This window comes from Puma concolor, chromosome C1 (genome assembly GCF_028749965.1).
Source record: "Puma concolor isolate L17-30 chromosome C1, mPumCon1.1.hap2, whole genome shotgun sequence".
Classification (NCBI taxonomy): Eukaryota; Metazoa; Chordata; class Mammalia; order Carnivora; family Felidae; genus Puma; species Puma concolor.
The window spans coordinates 64736899-64761013 of NC_141674.1; the positions used below are offsets into that span (position 1 = coordinate 64736899).

The window sequence follows — 24115 nt, forward strand, 5'->3', positions numbered from 1 at the left end:
CTCAGCCAGTTGAGCATCCGACTCTTGATGTCGGCTCAGGTCACGATCCCACAGTTTGTGGGATCAAACACCGCACTGGGCCTTGTGCTGACAGCATGGAGCTTGCTTGGGATTCTCTCTCCCTCTCTCTCTCTCTCCCTCTGCCCCTCCCCCCCCTCAAACTAAATAAACTTTTTATAAAAAGGAAAGAAATAAAAAAATTTTTAAAAAAGGAATGAGATTTCAATTTTGTGTTGAGCAACTGGGTGGAAGGTGTGCCATCAGCTGAGATGCCAGACCCTCTCTTTGAGATTGGCTTTACTACATTCATATTACAGACGAGAAAACAGGGACTCAGAAAATCTAAGCCACTTCACCTAAAATTATCCATCTAAGAAGTAGAAGAAGCAGATTCAAGTCAGTGACTCCAAAAGCCATATTTTATTTTATTTTATTTTATTTTATTTTATTTTATTTTTTAATTTGTTTAATGTTTATTCTTGATAGAGAGAGAATGAGCAGGGGAGGGGCAGAGAGAGAGGGAGACACAGAATCTGAAGCAGGCTCCAAGCTCTGAGCTGTCAGCACAGAGCCCAAAGCAGGGCTTGAACCCACAAACTGAGATCATGACCTGAGCCAAAGTCAGACACTCAAATGATTGAGCCACCCAGGCGCCCCAAAGGCCATAGTTTAAATACTGCTCAGTACTGCCTCCTGCCCATGGAGTTCTTCCATCCTAAGGCAGCCAGTAGACGAAAAACAGAAAAGGTGGTGTTGAAGGTTGGCAGTGAAAGCTGGTGGGTGGGCTTGTCATTGAGAGAGAGGAGCAGCTTGAAAGAGTAACATTTTTCTAGGGAATCACATTAAATAATCAGAGTGGCTTATACCCATGTCAGGCTGAACCGAGATTGACAGCTAATAAAAGCCCAGTAATTACAGGAAAACATCAGATTGAAAAGTGCAGAGATTCTTGAAACACCTGAAGCCATTTAATATATCTTATGTTTGCTCCAGACCAACAAGCAGCTCCCAGAGCAAGACCGGTCTCATTACTGAGCTAATGGACATTATGCTCTGAGGTACCTTTCCCTCTGCCAAATAAATCAGAATTTTAAAAAGTGAAACCTGAGATTGCCATGCTGCAAATGTTTGCAAGGACATCACTGAGCGTTTTAGGTGTCAAGTTTAATTTGACTTGGCCTGGTCTATTCTCTTAAGAAAGGCTCAGGAGGCATCAGCTGGGTCACAGGGAGAATTCCTTCTGCTCTTGCTCTCTGGGCTGTGACAGAAATCAGACCTTGATTCCCCGAGCGTGCTTTCTCAAGCAGGGATTGCTCCTGCCACTTGAGCCCAAAGGAGGAAGTTGTGATGCAAGCTGTCACGCTCCCCTAGTCTCTGGTTTGGCGGGGGGGGGGGGGGGGGGGGGGGGTGCGGGGGAGTGGGTGAAAGTAGAGACCCATTCACACCTTCTAAAATATTCTAAAACATTCCTGAGTCCCTACTAAGTTGTAGACACCAGTCCTAGGTACTGGGACGATGACAAATGCTTACACACTAGCAAGGAGCAAGAGTGATGGCAAAAATAAAACGGTAAGCTCCAGGTGTGTGCACTGTGGACACTCCCTCCAGAGAGCCAGCCTTCCCACCTCCGACAGGCCCACCACATGCTCGGGCCCTAACGAGGTTGCAGCTCTGAGCACCAGTGGCCTCCATGCGCTGTAGATTTTCCTGGGCATTTTTTACTTCACAACAGCTCTAATGACCTTGGCATCAAGCTCTTACTGGGGATTAATAACTGGCTGGGCTTAATGGCCCTCACTGTGTCCTGGGCCTTTTTCCTAGCCAGCCATTAATTCCAGGCAGCGCCCTTAGCTCTGGCCATTATAGCTCCCTGGACAAAGAGGCTGTCCTGAGGCAAATGGCCATAGCTTCCTTCTCTCCAGACAGAGCTTTCCACATTATACTCCCCCTTTTTCTCTCCATGGCATTAGTACAGAGGGCTGGGGTCTTTAGGCAAATATTTGGTTAGGGCACCACACTGCCTTCTTTTTATTTTTTTATTTTTAATTTTTATGTATGTATGTACCTACGTATGTATGTATGTATAGGGAGGGTCAGAGAGAGGAGAGAGAGAATCCCAAGCAGGCTCCATGCCCAATGCAGAGCCCAACGTGGGGGCTTGATCTTATGACTGTGAGGTCATGACCTTAGCTGAAATCAAGAGTCAGATGCTTAACCAACTGAGCCACCCAGGCATCCCTTATGCCTTCTTTTTATGTCCCAGGAGGTTGGCTTTCTCAGAGAACAGACAAGACAGGCTGTTGGGTCTCATTCACTCATTTATCAATCCATCCTTTTATTCAGTATATATTGAGTGCCTCTTATGTGTCCGGAAGCAAAGAGATTACCAAGATTGCAGTAACCTGATAAGGGTGCCCATGTTTCCTACCATAGGATGGTATACCTCACTAAATGGGGCTTTAAGGAAAACATCCCCAAGAATCAGGGAGACTAAATACTGTGAGGAGGAGGAAGTCGGAGAGAAGGCCTTGCTAGCCAGTGAGTTCACCGGAAGGGGCCTCCACTCGCGTCCTCCATGGAGTTTTATCTCCCAGGCCGCTAGCAAAGCTGCAAGTTCACCTTCCCGTCCTCTGCTTAGTGATTCATCAGCCCAGCATCTGAGTGCTTAAGGGAAGAATATGTGAACACTGCCTCAGGAATCTTAACTCACCAAAGCATGCATATTTCCACCCATATCATTAAGACACTAAGGATTATAATCGTACTGAGATGTGGGGGAGCATGGCTCTCTCGGAGGACTGTAATGCATCCTGAGAAACAGGGTCATGGAGTTTGTATAATTTCTAGTCATCCTGCCTCCCAAGACATCATCAGTCCTTCCAAATGCAGAAAACAGACTTCATTTCCTCCTTTGGAAGTGATTCAGCCTTTGGTACATGCTCTTCTCAGCTGTGGGAAATGTAACATTATGTTTAGAACAGCTATTGTCATTTTATTGGCACCACTTACCAAAAGACACTTAAGGCATAATTCAGACTTCAATCTTTTTTGCATTGTTTGGTGCGCCTGCACAACTCGAAGAGTGAGTGTTGTTGCCCGAGGTAATCAATACCTCAGAGCTAAGGCAGATGGACAGGAAGCATGAGGGAGGGATTTCTGGACTGGTTGGACCCAGTGTGTTCTGATGGTGCCCAGGAAGCACAGAGGATCAGTATGGCACAGTCGGGAACCATGGCCTACCCTGAAAGGGTCTTCCACTGGCCGCATGCACACCTAAGAGACACAGAGAAGGCACCTCAGTCTCCATCGGAGACCCAGGTTTCACCCGTCAGCCACCCTGTGCTTTGAGAATCACAGCAGAATAGTTCATTATGGGGGAAAGAGATGCGGGACTTTTCTTCAGAATGTTTTCCCCAGTAAAAAGAAGCACAATGTCTCACAATGATCAAACTAGAAATTTCAAGATGATAATTCGAGGTGAGTCTGATGAGAAAAAGCAAGTTCCCATGGCTATAGGGTCCAATGGAATGAAATCCTACAAAGTGACCTTATTAAACAAATACACTGACTTACACAGCACCTCGGGGGTGTACTGAGTGCTCCATAAATGTCTTTCAAATGAATGAACGAATGAATGTCATGTGGCCACATGTATCTGGTTGATCTCTTTATCAACAAGTCAAGGACCTGACTTGTAATTCAGATCCTGGGTCTCCTGACCCTAATCATCACCCAGTGACGTAATATTTGCAGATGCCCCTGTCAATTTTGTAGGAATTTTTTTTAGGGGGCTTCCCCACGAGTAGAACTTTCCCAGGGTGCAGGACCTTCAATGCTGAAACCCAAACAACCCCTAACAAACTGGGTGGGATGGTCAGCTCAAGTGTCAGAGTCCGCCCTGCCCCTCGGGCAACCCTCCATCAGCCCCCCTGCGGCCAAGCATCTGCCTCTACTTCCTCCCGACCGACCAAAATGAGGCTCTGCCGCCTCTGTTCCACTGAGACTTTTTTTGGCTGAGGCCGCCAAATCCAAAGAACGCTTTTGGTTTCACTTGTGCTATCATGTCTTGTGACGCCACTAACCACTGGCTCTTTAAAGTTACCTCTTCTGTTAGTTTGCATTGCACAGACCTTTCCTGGCTGTCTTCCTGCCTCTCTAGCTCTTCTGGACAGGCTCAAATGTTTTCTTGCCTTTGGTCCCATGGCCCCTTGTACCTGACTTTATTATAGCACTTACTCCACAGTCCTGTAATTATTTATCTGGGGGCACTCTTGCCTTAGATTGTGTGCTTCCTTGAGAGGAAAAACAGGATTTTATCTGTCTTTTTATTTATATCACCAAGTTCAATGCCTGACACATGATAGAAACTCTATGGTTGAATAGATCCTTTAACCTTCCCTCTTCATCCTGTATGTATGGGATATGCAGGAAAAATAAGAAAAGGGAAAATTAAGTATTTCTGCCATCCTTTGGCCCACGAACTTGCCCCTCAACCCCTCAGGGGATTCACAAGGGCCTCATGTTCCAGGTTCCAGGAGTTTCCCTGAAGGGAATAGGGGCCACTTTCTATACATAATGTGGCTTTTCCTCAAAGGGAGATTTGGGCTTAAGTACATTTCACCCTCATTAATTTAAGGCTCTAGATGGATGAGTCCACTGTTAATAGAGCTCCAAGGGATGGAGGTATTGGATACGAGACTTTTGTCATTTTACTGCATCCACCCAGCCCAAAGCTCTTAAAGCAATAACTGATTAAGAAACAGCAACACTGAGCTTCTGGGGTTGAGAGAGGAAAGGAAGAAGACGATGAATTACGAAAACATCTCAGGGCATTTGTTCTATTCATTCTATTTACTGCACTGCGACGCCATTAACCACGATGGTTAATCCCATGGGCTCTACAGTCTGATTTCCTGGGTTTGAATTCCAGCTCTGCCACTTTCTAACTGGATGATCTTGAGCAAGTTCCTTCCTTTTCTATCCCTCAATATTCTCATTAGTAAAATGGGGGGGGGGGGGGTAATATAATATCTTTCTTATGGGGTTATTTGAAGAATTAATGCAACTATATAAAAAGCTCAAAACAGTGCCTGGCACATGGAGATATCTAATCACCATTAGCAAAAGTGCTCTTTCTTTCATGTCCCCCGACTTGCTGTGCTCTAAATAGCCCCCTCTACTAATACTTTCACACAGTACCCCTTCTCATCCTGTCATACTTTATTGTGAGCCTTTACTGACCTGCTGTCCCTTACTAAAGTATAAACTTTAGGGGTTCTGCTTTTTCCTTCCATTTGCATTCTTACTGCCCATCATAGTGCCTGTCACCTAATAACAATAGTTGGATGTCAAATGAATGATGAGAATCTACATTTCATAAGCTTATATGTCAATTATCAACCCAAAGTGATCAGTACTGATTTAGTGAGTATCTACAATGCACTCCACTCTGACGGATAATCCCAATAACAGCTGTCATTACTGAATGATCACTGTACCAGGTCCTATGGTAGGGACTGGGTTCAACTCCCTGCAATTGCTATTTTTATAGGTCAGGTACTGGGAATTTCAAATGGCCCAGTCTAATACTATGTGTATTCAATTCTCCCAAGGTAGAATGGGGCATTAATTTTCCTCATTTGGAGATGAGAAACCTGAGATTTACAGAGGTCAGTAGCTTACCAAGGTCCCACAGCTAATAGGTAGTGGAGACGAGGCTGGATCCATCCTATAAGCCCCCAAAACCGGTGCCCTCTGCCACTATGCTTAACTGACTGAGCCACCCAGGTGCCCCCTTCTGCCACTATGCAGTGAGGGAAGACTGCTGTCCTCACGTGCCCTCATCTGGTTTTGAAGGCAGAGCTATGGCTCAGGAACACTGCCCCCCCCCCCCATAGTAAATATAAGCCCTAAACTGGATCCAACTTGCTGAGATTATGCAGGGAGCCAGTATGTCCTGTTCAAAGTTAACTGGGAGGAAGGGCAGAGGCTCTGGGGCAAGTCTAACAATGCTACTTTCCTTCAGAACATTCTTGATTGTAATTTTCTCGTGCACTTGCTGGCCTTGGCCTCAGGTCCTAATTACATTATGTTCAAACAGCAACTAAGAGATAGTTCTCATTAAACATAAACAGGGGAATGTTTAATTTGTGGGAACATAGGTGTTCAGAAAGCAAATCGTTGGTTCAGGGTGTTGAAATGAGCATTGCCGTTGGCGTTGTCCTTGGGCACCACACAGCCAGGACTCCCAAGATCTGTGGCTCTGAACTTGAGGCTTTTTTGTTTGTTTGTTTGTTTGTTTTACACTTTTGAAGATGGACCAACTCAATTTCACTCCCTCTCCCCTTAAAATGGGAGAAACTATCCTAGTTGTCATTTCAAAATTATGGCATCTGAGGGATTACAATTTGCATGTGTTTCCCCCATGTGATTCTCAGGCGATGTTTATTTAGGATAATCATATTTGTACAGCATCCAAGAATATTGATAAACGCTTAGCTTTCAATAATGTGAGCTAAGAGCTAATGTCATAGCAAAATGTAGTGTAGTCTTTATTTCAATTTGGGGTCACTTTGGATTCAGAAAGACCTGGGTTTGAAAGCATGACTTCATTACATCCTAGTTATGCATCCTTGAGCAAATTTTTTAACATCTCCAAGCCCAAGTATTCCCATCTGTAAGATGGCTGTGACAGCAACCTTGCTGGGTTATGGGGATTTGGTTATTTGGTGCCAGCTAAGCCCAGAGCCCAGTGTTTGACAGGTCAATGCAAGCCCTCTTTCCATCTTGTCAAATGCTCCTTGTCACCAATTTGGGAGAGAATGTAAGAGTGGATGAGGTAATAGCAGAAGAAGTATATTCTGGCATGGGAGGGAGGAGAGGGAAGACTGGCCGCCTTCTGAGGCGGTGAAATGACCTAGTGGTGCCAAGTGAGGGCTGCCTGCTGATGGTGTCCTTCTCCCTCTGCCTTCCAGCCCCTGAAAATGCACTGCAGGGACTGTGCCCTGGTGACCAGCTCGGGGCATCTGCTGCACAGCCGCCAAGGCCCCCAGATAGACCAGACCGAGTGCGTCATCCGCATGAACGACGCCCCCACGCGCGGTTACGGGCGCGACGTGGGCAACCGCACCAGCCTGAGGGTCATCGCGCACTCCAGCATCCAGAGGATCCTCCGCAACCGCCACGACCTGCTCAACGTGAGCCAGGGCACCGTGTTCATCTTCTGGGGCCCCAGCAGCTACATGCGGCGCGACGGCAAGGGCCAGGTCTACAACAACCTGCAGCTCCTGAGCCGCGTGCTGCCGCGGCTGAAGGCCTTTATGACCACGCGCCACAAGATGCTGCAGTTTGATGAGCTCTTCAAGCAGGAGACTGGCAAGGACAGGTAGAGGGCGCAGGGTGGGGAGTGGAGGGCCGCAGGGGAGGGTGAGGACGTGTGGCTGCTGGCTGATTCACTGGAAGCCAAGCTTTTGCTGAGGCTTTTTGTTGGGGCCCCGCTGTTCATGCCATTGATAGAGCTCCTCTGTAGGGTCCTGGGGACTGGCTGCCTTTGTAAGGCAAAGTGAGTGAAGCACTGAGACACTGTGTGGAGAGTTCAAGGCCAAGTCCCTGTTTTGGAGGAACAGGCGACAGAGCTGCTGGCTTACACTGGTAATAAGTGCAAGATTGTATGTTTTATTGCATTTCCTTTCACTTGTGTGAACACTAACCAAAAGGAGAGTATGGGTTTATTTTTCCCTTTCGAGGCATTTATTCAGTCCACGGACAGGTACTGAGTACCTACCTACTCCTCCACTGCACCAGGCACTGGGGGTATAGTCGAAACAAGACAAATCTAGGCCCTGCCCTCCAGGAACCTAAAGCTTTCCCAGGAGGACAAATATTTACCAAGTAGTGGCTCACATGCCGAGTGTCATGCAAGGTAAAGAAAATGGTGCTGTGACCTGCAGGACAGGGAGACCTACCATAGTCCAGGGCAAAGTTTTCCTTACTCTTAGTTACAGCTCAAATGATGGGACATGAAATCAGTGTAGTGAGTCACTGTAAGTTGTTTTTTTTTTTTTTTTTTAATGTAATGGAATTGATGGAATGAAATGGAATGGAATAGAAGACAATATCAAGATTCATCCCCCATTTTAAGACAAAATATTGTTAAATGAAATAACACTTATCCATGTCAGTTTTGTACATATGAATATACACATGTAGAGGTTTTTTGAGGTAATGAAAATGTTCTGGAATTAGATAGTAATTCCACAATATTCCCTGTGGCTGCAGTCAGGAGGGTTTTGGGGGGAGTAGTCCTTGACGACACTGAGATAAAGGGCCATGAGCTGGCCAAATCTAGGTGAAAAGCAAAGGACAGCTGGGTGTCAATAGGTGTGGTGCAGTGTAGTCCAAATACAGATCTCTAGGCAAGAATTCTGACTCTATCTTTCAGTGGTTGTGTGGCCTTGGACAAGTTATCTAACTCTGCAGGGACCTCACATGCAAAAAGCGCATAGTGGCTAGGCCTCATAGGACTGGTCTAGTGATTAAGTTTCTTTTTTTCCTTAATTTTAAAATATATAATTTTAGGGACACCTGGGTGGCTCAGTCGGTTAAGCGTCCGACTTCAGCTCAGGTCATGATCTCATGGTTCGTGGGTTCGAGCCCTGCGTCGGACTCTGTGTTGACAGCTCGGAGCCTGGATCCTGCTTCAGATCCTGTCTCCCTTTCTCTCTGCCCCTCCCAGCTCATTCTCTCCCTCTCCTTCTCTCTCTCTCTTTCAAAAATAACTAAACATTTAAAAATGTTTTAAATATGTAATTTTATAACTAATAGATATTTAATTTACCTCCCCCCCTTACAAAAACTGTTGCTGAGTTGATTTCTTAAAACTAAAGAGACATGATAAATGAAATGAAGAATATAAAGTACTAAATTCATTGTTAAGCTATGTTGGGCAGCTCATTATTAGAGAACAGGGCCTTAGAGAAAGACCAGAGCTTTGCCCCAAATTCTTTGTGTGGAAGACCTTTCTTTTTAAATCCTAGAAGCCTTGTGACCATTTGAGGGCTGGTCCAGCCATGGCATCTGGGGGACAGAGGAGAGGGGGAGCTGTCTTCTGGCTCCGTGGCCTCCTTCCCTAGAGGCTCAGGAGACCCCATGGTTAGATCACATAAGGGATCCTGGTCATCATCACAAGCTCTCATGAAGTTCACTTATTTATTGCCCTTTAAAAGCCACAAATAAGAGAGACTGTCACTCATTTAAATGAGTTCTTTAACCAACAGAGCATTTTATACGGGAATAAGAATGAGAGGAGTTATTTACAGTTTCATTTTTGCTTGTTGGAAAATTTGAAATAAGTAGAAACAGTCTTCAATAGAAAACACTTCTCCTCTTTTTAGTTTAATGGTTGTTTGTTAAATTTGAGAATTCCTGAGACACTGATGCAGTAAAACTGCTGCAGTATAAGCTATTGAAGCTAATCACACATTGCTCTGGATCTTCTTAAGAGATTATTTTAAGTTGATAACTTGGAGACCAGTCATTCTACCCTTTGGTCACTTAGGTCTTTAGGAAATAAACTTACACTGAGACATAGCCCATTCACTTAAGTTTATTCAATTCTGGCCATAAAAACTTTATGTTCGGTAGGTCTGTCTCCCTGGTGAGCCCAGCTGGTAGAGGAAACCAAATCTATGTCAGTTACCTACTGGGCCTCTCATGTGCAAACATCCATCTACAAGGGTCCATCCATCCCTATTCAGGGGAATCACACATAAGGACTTGCAGGGTGCCAAACTACATTGTCACTTCTGGAATCTTTGTGCCTCTTACCTTTAGGAAACTGTCTTAAAGAGGCTAATATTGTATTGACTCGATATTCTCATGCGTCCATATTGTTAACCTGGCCTCTCCCAGCTAAAAGAACCAAGTCAGAAATAACCCTTCAGAAGAAACATTTTTCCAAAAATCAAAACACAGAACATTAGGGATCAACGAGTATTTCTTCCATGTAAGCTTTTCTTGAAACCCAGCAAAAGAGTAGGACATATTAAAGGTACACAAAATGTGGAATATCTAATTTTGTACATCTCATGATCAGGACATTCATTCCAAGCTATTATTTTGAAAAAAAAAATAGGATAATTCAATAGATTTTGATTTATAGAAGTTTCACCCTACTTAAAAGTGGAGGGAAAAATGGGCTCAGGAACAATCTGCAATTAAAAAGCATGACAAATGGCATAGATGGGCAAGTGGTATTCTTTGATATTAGAAAGTAACTGTACTTGAAAATAACTTTATAATTGAATAAGGGTACATTAGGAAAATATGATTCAGAACCAATATTATAGTAATTAGATAAAGGAAGCATAAATGAAATAACTGCAGGAAGAATATTTCCATAGAGATTATAAATGAGATTCTGGTGGAGCAGAAAGGCCTTTAATTGTAATTTAGTGCGCACTATAGAATTATCAGCTCAGTGTGTTACTTCATCATATAAAAGAATATCTGATAATTTTCCCTAATAAGCACATGACAGCTCTTCATATTCCTTCATTATAGCTGATTAAGTGTAAAAACAGTAGATATTCCTTTGTTGGAAAAAGAGTTCAAATCATTTTAGAAAGACAGCACAGAGCAGTTGCATTTCTAGAACACGTGATCCCAAAAGGCTAGGATTTAAGAAGTCTGGGGATTTTAAGTGGTACTTTAAAGAACTCTTCGCTTTAGTTTCTTTCATCCCTCACTTTGTATTCTCCCCTTTTTTCCCCATGAAACCTTTTTCTGTAGAGCCACCTCTTCTAGTATTTCTGGCTGTGGCTTATGGTCTCTACTCTAGCCCACAAAAGAAAGCCAAAATTACAGGGAGTTTCTGCCCCTGGGAGAGCCCTCTTGGTGTTTCTGACGACTCTAAAAACGTAGGGACTCCGTCTCTTCCTGGCCTTCACAAGCTCCCAGTTATTCACTGACCCAGTGTGAGTCTAGGAAACTGACCGTTGCACTGTCACAGCTACAAGGGTGAATCTCACTTGAGGCAAGGGACTTTCTTTTCCTTCTCCTTCCTCTCTCCCTTCCCCAGGGACTACCTTTGCTCTGCCCTGCCTCCTTCAGTCCTGGAAGACTGGTGCAAAGGAAAAGGATTGTTAATTCCTATCTAGGCTGGAGGCTTCACAGTTTTGTACTCACTGCCCTGATGACTGATGGTGGATCCTACACCAGAGCCAATAGCAAAGTATTACAAGGATATCAGTTTCTTCAGGGATGCTAACAACAAAACAAAAACAAAAACAAACACTGAAAGTAATGGTTGAATTATTTGCTTCATTTGCTCCGATCTAGCAACCAAGAGAGGAGGAAGGTGTCTTGATCTATCAACACATCACGCTAAATACTTTTTATGGTGTTCTCTCATTTCGTCCTCAGAATAGCCCAGGAAGATAGAGCTTCCCAGGCCTGCTCTATAGATGGGAAATCAGGGCTCAGAGATAAGCAGTAAGCTGCCTCAGGTCATTCAGCTGGTCAGTGATAAAAACAGCCATACACACTCATGGTATTCCCGTCTTTAGGAGCTTTTAAAATGTACTTCCTGGGCTATTCCTGGGTCAGGATATAATGGAATGGAAAGCTAAAATGAGCAAAGGGATTAAGAACCACAAAGGGGAAGCCATGAACTCAGGAATGACTATATCACCCATTCCTGTCAGGTATTTGACAAAACAAAGGACTCCTTAATATGCCTCTCTTTTTTTTTTTTTTTGGTCCATATGTGAAATGGAAATAATGCAAACTGATTAACAAATGTCTTCCTTCTCAAAGAGGAATGCTACACAGCGCAAGTAGAAAAGCTTTTCAGCAACTCTGTTATTCACATCACATATGGTGCTATGGCCGGGCAAAGTCAGACAGTCTGACCTTGGGGATAAGGTGTTTGAAACTGGCTAATGAGGCATGCCATAAGCACTGGAAAAAAAAAAAAAAAAAAAGCAAAAGCAGCAACCCCCTAAGAATTGAAATTAATATCCACAGCAGCATAGCATGGTAGACCGAGTCATTCTCACAGGGTCAAATTAGACCTTGATGTTATGTCTCCACAGTTATCCTTAGGCTTGGCACGTGGCTAGAGCTCAGTACATATGTTTGAATGGGCAAATGAATGAATTTAGGAACACCAAGATTCATTCCTTAAGTTTTGTCAGTTCGGTCTTTTAAGAAAAACCTTTCAGAGGGATCTGAATGTTCTGAGGTAAAATAAAGCAAATGCTCAATTAAGCATAAGCATTCCTGCAGTCCTTTTCCTCTGGTAATTAGCCCCTTCCCAAATGAATATACTCTTCCTATGGAAAGACATTCAGTCAAGATGTCAATGTTAATTAGTCTAATTGAAGGCAAGCTTTTACCTAAGATTGCTTGATCGATCAGTAGGTATCAATCAATAGATAGACAGATACATCTATGTGTTTATACATATTTAATAAGCTCTTCATTATTTAGGCCTGCTTGGGGAATAAGGAATATTTCCAATTAGTCAAGTATTGTAGTTAATAAAGACAGAGTTGACACATGGGGATTGTCATCTTACAAGAAATTGAGTTGTGGTCATGTGCATTTAAACACTGAAACACTGATCATCATCTTTGATGATGAAGAAGTTGCTTGAGCATCCTTTAGTGTCATAATCCACCATGGTGGAACGTGAATATCATTTATCACTCTACCATGGAGTATGATGCTGTTGGTAAGAGATTTCTATCAGATAAAGCGTCAGCTATTTACCAAATGGATAGAGACAGAGAGAGGGTGTGTTAATCATCAGCCTTGCTCCAGAAAGGATTTAAGATGGTAATGGTTATAATGATTACTTTACCAGCTTGCAGACTTAATTGTTGTTCCTTCCAGGAAGATCTCAAACACTTGGCTCAGCACTGGCTGGTTCACAATGACAATTGCACTGGAGCTCTGTGACAGGATCAATGTTTATGGCATGGTGCCCCCAGACTTCTGCAGGTAGGATTTATTCTGCAAGTGTAATTCATCAGCAGTGTTGTTGCAGGATTTATAAATATCTGATTCCAAATATCAACCATGAAACATGTCTAACTGTCTTCTTGAAGCAATTAATTAACATGTCCCAAGTTCTGGTTCTAGAAACAACAAACAGCATTTAATTATGTGATATAAAATATTGAAAGTTTTTGTTTGTACTGCTAGAGAATTAATCCATCTTGTGGGCTTCTTTTATCCTCTGAATATTTATTAACCAAAAGTAATGCAACAATTGGCATAATATTAATGATGAGCAAGCATTAAGAAATATTAGTTTTATTCTCATTTTGAAAGAATGTGGTAATTTTTAATGAATTAAGGAGGGCAATTTCTTCAACGGCAAGGCCTGTTTTCTAAAATTAAAATACTGCTCTGAGTCTCTTTTCCTCTTCACATCAGTAGCCTTGATTTGTGCTTCTAAGGCCAAAAGCACAGATAGAATTACTTTGGTGTACCACTTTATTTATTTTTTTAATTTTTTTTTTCAACGTTTATTTATTTTTGGGACAGAGAGAGACAGAGCATGAACGGGGGAGGGGCAGAGAGAGAGGGAGACACAGAATCAGAAACAGGCTCCAGGCTCTGAGCCATCAGCCCAGAGCCTGACGCAGGGCTCGAACTCACGGACCGCGAGATCGTGACCTGGCTGAAGTCGGACGCTTAACCGACTGCGCCACCCAGGCGCCCCGGTGTACCACTTTAAAGGGAACATACACACATCTTTGTTGCTACCTTAGGTTCCCACGTGCCCAGCCAGAGTTTGGTGTGTACTAACAGATGCACTGAGAAATACTCAGGGCCTGATTTGTGGAAGCCCAGTTGAAAATTCACTGTAATTTAAAGTAGCAATGTGGGTACCTTCAGAAAGCATTCTGCTCTCCAGGAATACCTGGTGACCTGCAACCTGATCTTCACATGGCAAAATCTGGGGTGAGGGCATTTTAAACTCGCTCCTTAAAATTCACACTTGCTTATATCTTCATGTGTTTTAAACCTAACACCTTCTCGAAGGCCATGGGCCTTTACACAAAATCTGCAATTTGGACGTTGGATGCAAGGATGTGAGTACTTAATCATGCTGTTTTTTCACTTTGCAACTTTTCTCCCACCCTCTTGAGCCCAAAGACCCAACACAGCAGCAATACTAGTTTACATATGAGAGAAAGATTAGAAGGTTATACAGAATAGGCCTTTGATATTTGCCCAGACTCACTCGTCCCCGTGGATGGCCTGATGTAGCAAGGAAGGGTGTGCACTCTGGAGTCAGAAGGCAAGGTTCAGGGCTCCACCTGGCTACTTACTAACCGAGTGTGAGCTTGAGCTGGTTGTTCAATCTCTCTGTGTCTCAGTTTCCTCCTCATTAGAAGTGGACATGATGATACTAATAGAGTCGGCCATGGGGTTGTAGGTGGATTAAATAAGTTAATACACATGAAGTGCTTGGACCGGCACCTATACATGGCAAGTTATCTTGGATCCCCATCCGATTCCTCATTACTGAACCCATAGCCTTGTTTCCCTGTTTAGCAATCCATGTGCAAAAAGTAGGTAAGATAGTGTAAAAAAAAAAAAAAAGCCCAACCTCCTCAACCCAACAGGCTAACAAAGGCAGTGAGAACAGTGCTTATGGGCATGCAAAGAGCCGTCAAAGTTGATAGCTGTATGGCAGATATAATTATGGAATATTGCCATTAGGACTCCAGAGAGAAAGAGCATGAATAAATTGAAATGTTAATGACTTAGAGCATTCAAGGAAATATTCCATTTATTATAGAAAACAAATGAAAGGCAAGTTAACCTGCCATTTCTCTTACTCAGAGCTAGTTCATCATGACTGCATGATCATAGGAGGGGGACAGCTTATGGGATGCCGCTAACAAGGGAAGGGAGTCAAGATACTGTTGGTGCACCGTCTGTTGCCACCGGCTCTGGCTTTCTGTTCCCCAGCCACCATCCCAAAGGTTCTACAGTTGCTTTCACAAAATGCTATCTCCAACAACTCTTCAGGAGAATCCCTGTACCCTGTACACGGTGTCCTGTCAGAGTAAGTGGAGAAGCTGGGTGTCGTGTGGCAGAGAGGGTTGGGCTGCAGGGAGTGTCCTGCTCAGTGAGAATTCCTGTTAGAATGGCTAAGCAGGGAAGAGCCGGGGCAGCACAGACTGACTCCCACATTCCTTTAATCTTTGCTTCCAGGACATGTTAGCTGAACCACCCAGTTAGAAACGGGGTCACCTTGAGCCTTGCTTCCCTCATCTGCAAGATGGTAATAAGAAAATGGTATTAAAAGCAAGCAGGTCATGGTGAAGGTTGAATGAGGTCATGGATGTAGAATGTCTGACACAGTGCCCAGCACACAGTGCTCAGGAAAGACTATTAAGGTTATGAATATTACTAATATATTATGAATATACTAATATATGAATATACTAATATATTAATATTATATTGTAAGATATATAAAATAATTATTAATGTTATCCAAAGTCCTTGAGAGTTGCCCCAAAAGGTACTAAGAATTTTGGGGGATTCAAAGAATAAAACACAGCTCTTGCCTTCTAGAAACTTACAGTAAGCCGTATCCACACAAAAATGTAATGAACCCAACACAGCCACTTTTGCAAACAGTATCTACCACCAGAGAATGAAAAAGCAACTTGTAAGTCAGTCCAGCTGCTCATCTAACCATTTCCCTTTTTTGTTTTTGTTTTGAAAGAAGTTGAGAACTATATGGGCCAAGCAGGGTTCATGTGTCATGAGCTCTAGGACTTATGGAGGTCAGATATCCCAGGGTCCAGAAATGGTAGGGACAGCTCTGTGAGGTGGCAGAACTCAACCTGGTGAGTCCGCCAGAATATAAACTCTCCAAAGGCAGAGATTTTTGTGTATTCGGTTCACTATTTGAGCCCTGGTGCACAGTCCCACATGTGTTTACCTTCCTAGCCTATAGCAGATGTGTCGTAAATATCAAGAGAATGAATAGCCCTGTCCCCTACTCTCTCCTTAGTGCTCTTGTAAAAGGGTATTTGCATGGGTGAAAAAATAACCATTTCTGCTCCTCAGAAGCTATGGGACTTTGAGAAAGTTATTTGACCTTATTGACCTTAATGATCTTGGGCAAGTTACTTAATGACTATCCCTGAAGCCTTAGCTTCTGTATCTGTAAGATGGTGAAGACAGCCATACTTACTTTAAGGGTTTATATGATAATGCCACAAGATAACAGATGAGGAAGGTTTGGCACACCCCTGGTGTTTATTAAGCACACATTTACATGTACATTTACCAGGTGAAAGGACTCACTAATCTGCAAGCGTGGATGTCCAGCAGCACATTTTAAGGAGAGGTCTAGCAGATGGTGCCCAGTTGGTGAGGAGAGCCTGGTTGCTAGAAAAGGAAAAACATATATGACCTCCTGTATGAACTGGATCCCACTTTTCTTTTTTTCTTTTTTTCTTTTTTTATTTTTTTTTCAACGTTTATTTATTTTTGGGACAGAGAGAGACAGAGCATGAACGGGGGAGGGGCAGAGAGAGAGGGAGACACAGAATCGGAAACAGGCTCCAGGCTCCGAGCCATCAGCCCAGAGCCCGACGCGGGGCTCGAACTCACGGACCACGAGATCGTGACCTGGCTGAAGTCGGACGCTTAACCGACTGCGCCACCCAGGCGCCCCTGGATCCCACTTTTCTACATCATTGGGAATTGGCTTCACGTGGCCTCCAGCTCCTACAGTATGTCAACACATGAGGCTGCTCTAGTGTACCTACCCATTCTTTTTTTTTTTTAATTTTTTTCAAAAATGTTTTTAACATTTATTTATTTTTGAAAGAGTTCAAGCAGGGGAGGGGCAGAGGGAGAAAGAGAGAGAGAGAGAGAGCAAGCACAAATGGGGAAGTGGCAGAGAGAGGGAGACACAGAATCCAAAGCAGGCTCCAGGCTCTGAGCACAGAGCCTGACATGGGGCTTGAACCCACGAACTGTGAGATCATGACCTAAGCAGAAGCTGGACGCTTAATCAACTGAGCCACCCAGGCACCCTGTACCTAGTCATTCTATTGCTTCCTTAAAGTGCCCAGTTTCTCACTGGAATGAAGAGTTAGGTACATGGGGTCAGATTTCAGCAAGCAAAAAGAGAGCCAACTGCTTATTTTTGGTAAATTAACCTTTTTAGCCTTTAAGACACAACTAACATCCTCAAAAGGAGTTATTTGCTAAAATTAATCACAGAAACTTCCATTCACTCAACTGACTCGTGTTGGGTACCGAGGACATGATCAGAGATGGAAAGGACAGGGTCTCTGCCTTCAGTCTCCTGACTGTCACTTGGACACAATTCAGTCAAAAGGGACAGAGGTTCGCAAGATGACTGTGGGGGAAAATACTCACTGTCTGCCTGTCAGTAGCATCTGACCCACAGGGCTTTATTCAAACATCCACCTCTGGGTCCTTGCATCCCTCCGACCCTATCAGGTAGACCAGGGGCAAGGAGTCAAGACAGAAAGAATATTGGGCACACCTGTCCCCACTCCATCAAGAGCAGACCCACTTCTATCATAAGGGCTCTTGTATAACAAAGGGTTGTGTGGCAAATAAGAACTTTGACAACCTCTGGTCTAAGATACAATCATGCCGCTTTCCAATCTAAATCAAACTGCCACACACTTTTCAGGAGAATCTAATCATTGCCCCTTATTGCCAGGGAAACCAAGGCACAGAGAGACCAAACACAGGGCTACTTCTGCAGTCACTTCTGTCAGCCTAAGGTGGCAGTGACCCACAGGGAATGTCAGCCACTATGTGCATGGAGTGAAGGAGGGGACAGAGTGTGAGGGAGTAGGGAAATAAAGTGTACTCTGGGGGAGCAAACAACTAAGCAATCCATGAGTGACTGATTCCCAAGATAAGGGAGCGTAAGTTCGCCTGTACGTGCCTAAAGCTGCCATTTTCCATCCAGCTCTCCTGGAGGTCTGGCCTCCCTATCCCTCCCACCCAAAGGGCCTGATTTACTTCCAGGAGTCATTCATTGGCAAGAAAACTTCTAGTAGCCCCTAAACTATTAAGCACATGGACTCCTCACGAAGAATGATAACCCTACATTCATATTTAAAACCACAAAATGGAAGGAATAGACATATAAATGGACATATAAATGGCAGATGATGGACACATTACTTAAAACCTTGTAGAATCTAACACTGGTAAAAGTCATCTGACTAGCAGGCAAACTTTTCCTCCTTAGTTTGGTGCTACAGTAGCCCCCTGGCTGCTTTCCCCAACTCCAGCCTTTCTCTTTCCTCTCCAGACACCACTGTGGCTGGACAAGCCACGTCTGACTCTGCCAGTTACACCCCTCAGCAGCTCCCCAAAGCTTTTAGAGCAGAGTTCACATTCTTAGCCTAGCACACAGCCTGTCAGGACCTGGCTTCTGCATCTGCTTCAGTCTCATCTCCTTGCCTCACTCAGACTTCTTGCCATACTGAAAACTTCTAAAGGAACTCGCTCTGCAGACAACGGAGGGCCTTTTGCCCTCAGTTTGGAATTTCCATCCCCGCCTTCTTAATCTGGCTGATTGCTGCTGGCTCTTTACAATAATATTAATGACTGATATTTTCCTGGACATACCATGTGCTGCCCTGCGCTTAGTATGAATACATCCACCATTTCATTGAAGCTTTATGATAATCCCATGAGATAAACATTATTATTATCGTGATTTCACATGTGAAGCTTAAAGACTGAAAACACTTGCCCAGTCATGGAGCCGGTAAGTGACAGAGCTAGGATTTGAATGCAGGTGTCCAGGGCCCCACTCCACTGTTTCACATGCAGCAGGATCTCCTCCAGGCTTTCCCTCACCTCCTGAGGCAGACCCTACCTGGGCCCCCACTGGGCTCTCTGTCACCCCTCCCCTGTCCCACCTCACGGATGCATTTGTCCATATCCTTTATTTGCCCGTAGTCTCTTCAAGAGGAGGGGTCGTGCCTCCCCACATTGTTATTGTGTCTGGCACATGGTATGCATTCAGTATTGATTGATTCAACAAACAGAGGAAAACCTTCCTTTCCTTGGCAGTGTTTAAGAAACTGATTTCATATTGATCCCAATACCGAAAGTGCCCGGTGAATGAAAAGTATAATTAGCAAATGACAAATTCAGATTTCAAGGGTCTTGGGAAGTCAGTGGTGGCCACCTGTTTTCATTCTGTGCCAGAGCCGGTGCTGGGCCTTCACAGAGGGGCTCGGGCATCAGGCAATTAGTCTCCATCCTGCCTCTATCACTGACTCCAGGCTCATCAGTATTCTGAAAGCTGGGGAAAATTAATGTCACGCTGCACCAGAGACAGTCTCAAAATATATTATTATATGGACAGTAGACCCTTAAGTCATGCCATATCCATATAGGAAGCCAAATCCATTCTCTCTGGATGAACTATAAATTGCAATGAAAAAAATCTTGTTATCATTGCCTTCCAAACTAAGTTATGGTGAGTATTTTTAATCTCATTTTCTACTGTAAATTATTTGCGATAATAATGGGCCAAGCATTTAAATTTTACCTAATAATCTTATTTCTGGTCATACTTAACACATTACCAAGTTTACAACTCTCTGTCACCCATCATTTCTTGAGTATTAATTAGCAGAGTAATGACTCAGAGTGATCACTGTCATGGAACTAAATTAAAATCTCATCCATAATGTGAAGGACATCTCAAAGGTATCGTGAATATCAGAGAGTTGATTCTGCTAGAATTATTAGCTAGTGAACATTAATAAAGCTGCCAGTGTAACAGGGAAAGTTCCTAGTTGGCGACAGTCCACCGTGTTGAATCAGATGCTTACAGAGGACAGGTGTAGAATGGTAATGCACCTGAGAGGTTCGCATTTTATGAAGTAGACTTCAGATATATTTTTGTATTTTTTCTTAGATGCTTATCTTTGCCATGATTTCCTTCTTTCGTCTTTGCCATAATTTGACCAACTCTTAGCAGTCATGGGGTATTTTCATTACTCTCTTCTCCTATGGGTCCACTGATCTAATAAGAGATGTTATAGCACCACCTGAGGTGCCTGGGTTGGGAGTGAGTGGGGGGTTCAGATGACTCACTTTGGCTCTTTGCCCTGTGAAGCACAGACAGCTGCAGGCTCTCAGTGCTCTCTGTGTTCCAGATTCACCGGTATTATTCCACTGGCTTCCAAGGTGTGCAGATGTTTTCCTTCCAAAAGAGGCTGTAAGGACAAGAAATTGAGGCAACACAGTAAAGGTGACTCAGCAGGTCTCATAGGGATGAAGCAGATGTATAGGAAGTCCTGCTATAGGAACATTTTCTTCTGAATGCTACATAGTGTCTCTAAAGGCCCCCAGTGCGAGCCAGTTTCAGAACACCCTAGACCCTTGACAGCTGTTGATTCGGCTCTATTCCTCAAGCATTTCCTAACTATCTACTGTATGCCAGGTACCATGCCAAGCATAGAAGTGTGTTTAGAGAGTGTCTGAGAGCTCTAGAGGGAGGCAAAGCCACCGTTCTCTCCTTGGGTCACTTGTAGCCTTGTAGATAGCTCAGCCCAAACCAACAGATCACGGTTGATCCAGATCATGCCCAGAAATGAAAGTATTTTTCCATGCCTGCTAATACGGTATAAGGTTTCCTCCAGTTACAGCTTAGCTTTAGAAGATTCAGAAATGGGACATTACAAACTCCTGTTACCATTAATATTAGTGAACATGATTGTAAATGAGCCCAAGGCTGGGAGGTGCTGGGAGGATGCAGCCAGGACAGAGTTGTTCCAAACCATGTTCCAATAGGAACCTGGGGTGTCCTTGGTACAGACATCCACCCGATGGAGCAGAAGTTTTTCCAAAATACAGAGCCTCACCCTTAGGAGTACAGCTTTGGTCCAAATCTGAGCCCTGAAAGTCTTCAGTTTTTCTATGCATGAGTTCTGTCATCTGTAAAATGGGGGAAATAACAGTACCTCTCTCCCAGGGGCGCTGTGAGAATTAAATCACGTGAAGTGCTGTGCACTCTGGTTTGGGCTGAAATGGTCATATCTAGCTTCTCGCATGGCCCACGAGTGAGGCTGTGTGCTTAAAGCCAGGCACTGCACACCACCTGTGTGCCAGAGGCTCACTCAGCAAATGGAGCAGTGATACTTACCTTATATTTACTTACTTGCCTGATGAAGAAGTGAAAGAGACAATGTAAGTGAAGCACCAAAGCCTAGGAGGTACTTAACTAAATCACCCATCTTCATCCTAGCTGCATATTATAATCTCCTAAGGCACTTTTTAACGTTACTGTTTTTTAAATTTTTTGTTCTGAAAAAGTTTTAAATGTACCAAAAAAGTTGCAGTCATAGCACAGAGAATTCTTGCATACCCTTCGCCCAGCTTCCCCTAATGTTAACATTTTGCATAATTATCGATACTAAGAAATTAACACCCATACAAAACTCTTACCTGAACCTTGTTGAGATCTCACGAGTTTTCCTGCTGATGCCCTTGATCTCCTCCAGGATGGATCCCTTTGCGTTTAGTTATCCTGTCTCCTCGCTCTCCCCTTATCTGTGACAGTTTTTCAGCCTTTCCTTATCTTTCATGGCTTTACAAAATCTGGACATTAGTGTCGGAGGCCCCTCACTTTGAATCTGTGTGATGTTTTCTCATGATTGGATTGAGGGTATGCATTCCCAGGGAGGGTAAGTGAGAGCAGTAAGCCCTTCCCAGCGTCCCATGTCAACAGGCACATGATGTCAAAGGTCTTTTTTTTTTTCTTTTCTATCTTCATGAAGGAATCAGATGTCTTATTACTGGCAATGTTCACCTTAATCACTTGGCTGAGGTGGCATCTGCTGGGTTTACTCACTGTGAAGTTATTATCTTTCCCTTTGTCATTAATAAATATCTTGGGGGAGATACTTCATGCAAATAACCTATTTCTCTTCATCTTATTTCCCCACTAATGTTTCATTCATCTGAGCACCTTGCCTGCAACAATTATGGGGCTGTTCGAGTGGTGATTTCTCTATTCCCTCATTCTCTCTAGATTTATTAATTGGAAATCTTCTGTAAGAAGAAACGCTGTTTCTTCTTCCTCATTTATTTATAGATTCAGTTATTTATTGAAATCATCATGGACTCATGGACATTTATTTTATTTTATGGGTTTTATAATCCAGTACTACAATTATTTATTTTGATACTCAAACTGAAGGCACTTTTTAAAATACTCCCATGCCTGGGACCATCTCCAAATCAATTAAACCAGAACCTGTGGAGGTGGAACACAGGCAATGATATTTCTTTAAAGCTCCCTGTGTGCACTCAATGTTAGTTCTTTCACTTCCCCTCCCCTCTGCTTCCTCTGTAAAGAAACAAAAATCCTTCTGCACATGATTTTGCAGGATTTATTCCTGAGGTGGTCCTTGGAGCGCTGTTGACAAGCTGCAGCCACGTGGGGAACGGGCTCTGTGATTTTCTCAGCACTGCTTCCCGCCACCCCCACACCTTCATCCCCAAAACAGGAACTTGGGTGCCAGAATCCTCCCTTTTACAATGGGAGCCTCCCGGTGTGGAAATTCTGCTGATATTTATTGCTGTTTTCATTTGGGTCAGGTGGAGGAAGAAAAGGCTATGGCAGCCTTTAGAAAGTCAGGTTTGAGAAAAGACCTAAGGAATTAAGACCTTCCATTGCAAAGGGCTTCCTGAATGGCACAGCGGATTGCTGCTGATGGCAAGCTTTCAGTCGGGAGGGCTGTTCCTGCAGTCGCTTTGGCTCTGCCTTCTCAAGGCCCACAAAGCACTCCTCTGCCATTTGGACAGAGTTTCTAAAGTGTGGAAACAACCCTCACTTATGTGGACGCTTTTGAAATCATAATAACTAAATGTGTAAACTTAATTCTCCCTTTTGGTGATCAATATGGAGCCAGATAAGTTTTCATTCAAAGAGATGGTCTTCCTGAATGAGGAAATTGATCCCCATATAGCATCCTTTAGCTGGTTTCCAATTTCTCTGTATTTTTAGATGCCAACTCAATCTCATATTTTTGGAAACCTAATTGTTTCTTTAATCAGATTGATGCCAGTAATATGTTCAAAGTGTAGATAAATCAGGTTTAAAACCTGATTTATATCAGAATAAAAGCTTAACCCAAAGTATGCCATGGCAGAGTGAATTTGGTGTGGTTCCTCATATTATGCCATACGAATCTGAGGACATTTGTCTGACAAATTTCTGGTTTTTGTTGTTTATTCTTTTCTTCGTGGTGGTCAGTTCCAACTTGAATTCTTCCTAGAGTGTATTTTCGGGACTGAAAATACTTTCTACTAAATTTTAAGGGGCTTCTGTAGTAAGTTTATAAGGGAAATCTATATTAACAAAACAGGCTTGGACCTGATGTTTCACTATAGAATGCAGAGATACTTCGAGATGAGCATGATAGAGATGCAGAGCATTAATTCAGAATAGCATCCAACCCAGGATGAGGAACATTTAAACACTGCATGACAAAAATAAATCTCACTTCCTGGAAGAACTTTAACCTCAGAGGAGAGGCAGCTCAAAAGGTTTATTGTTGTCAGAGCTACGAACTTGACACCCCTCTTGATAAAAGACTTCGATCCCTGACCTCAGTAAAGTTGCTACTCTAGAAGCTATTTGTGTATTGATCTCCTCTGAAGAAAACAAATAGGTGTCTAGCAGGATGAACATCTCTGGGAAACAAAGTTAGAGTAGAGTCCGAGTTACTGGAGTGGGGACCCCAAGGCTCCAGGCATGGAAATGTGGTTTGCCTGGGCCTTTTAAGAGAAACACTAAGCTCTGCAACAAAGCCAATTGGTGAATGTAGCTCAAGATAGAAAGGTTTACCCTGCTGGGATATCTTGACTAATTTTATCATCTAGACTTCAAGACTGCAGAGGTAGAGTGGACTAGACTAGAATGGAAACCAGTCTGAGGTCAGGGCTCTTTGGGGATTAGATGTGTTAGTAACCTACAACAGGGCACCCAACCACCCCCACATGTTCATCCTTTGCCCACTGCCTTGAAGAAATGAGCCAGTGTTTCTCATTTGGA

At 43.5% G+C, this 24115-nt stretch overlaps 2 protein-coding genes across 2 annotated transcripts in view; one reads left to right on the top strand and one right to left on the bottom strand.

Annotated features, from left to right (window-relative positions):
* Window positions 1-24115, top strand: part of ST6GALNAC5 (ST6 N-acetylgalactosaminide alpha-2,6-sialyltransferase 5) — a 176343-nt gene that overhangs the window by 147623 nt on the left and 4605 nt on the right. Inside the window, exons 3-4 of the mRNA XM_025935311.2 lie at window positions 6975-7384; window positions 12895-13002. Coding sequence (XP_025791096.1) covers window positions 6975-7384; window positions 12895-13002 — 518 coding nt within the window. The remainder of the gene's footprint in view (window positions 1-6974; window positions 7385-12894; window positions 13003-24115) is intronic.
* PIGK (phosphatidylinositol glycan anchor biosynthesis class K) overlaps window positions 2306-24115 on the bottom strand; it is a 170823-nt gene continuing 149013 nt past the window's right edge. The window contains exons 12-15 of the transcript XR_015254809.1: window positions 20149-20270; window positions 16342-16425; window positions 12863-13014; window positions 2306-3273 (exon numbers count right to left, since the gene is read on the bottom strand). The gene's annotated coding sequence lies outside the window, so the exon portion shown is untranslated. The remainder of the gene's footprint in view (window positions 3274-12862; window positions 13015-16341; window positions 16426-20148; window positions 20271-24115) is intronic.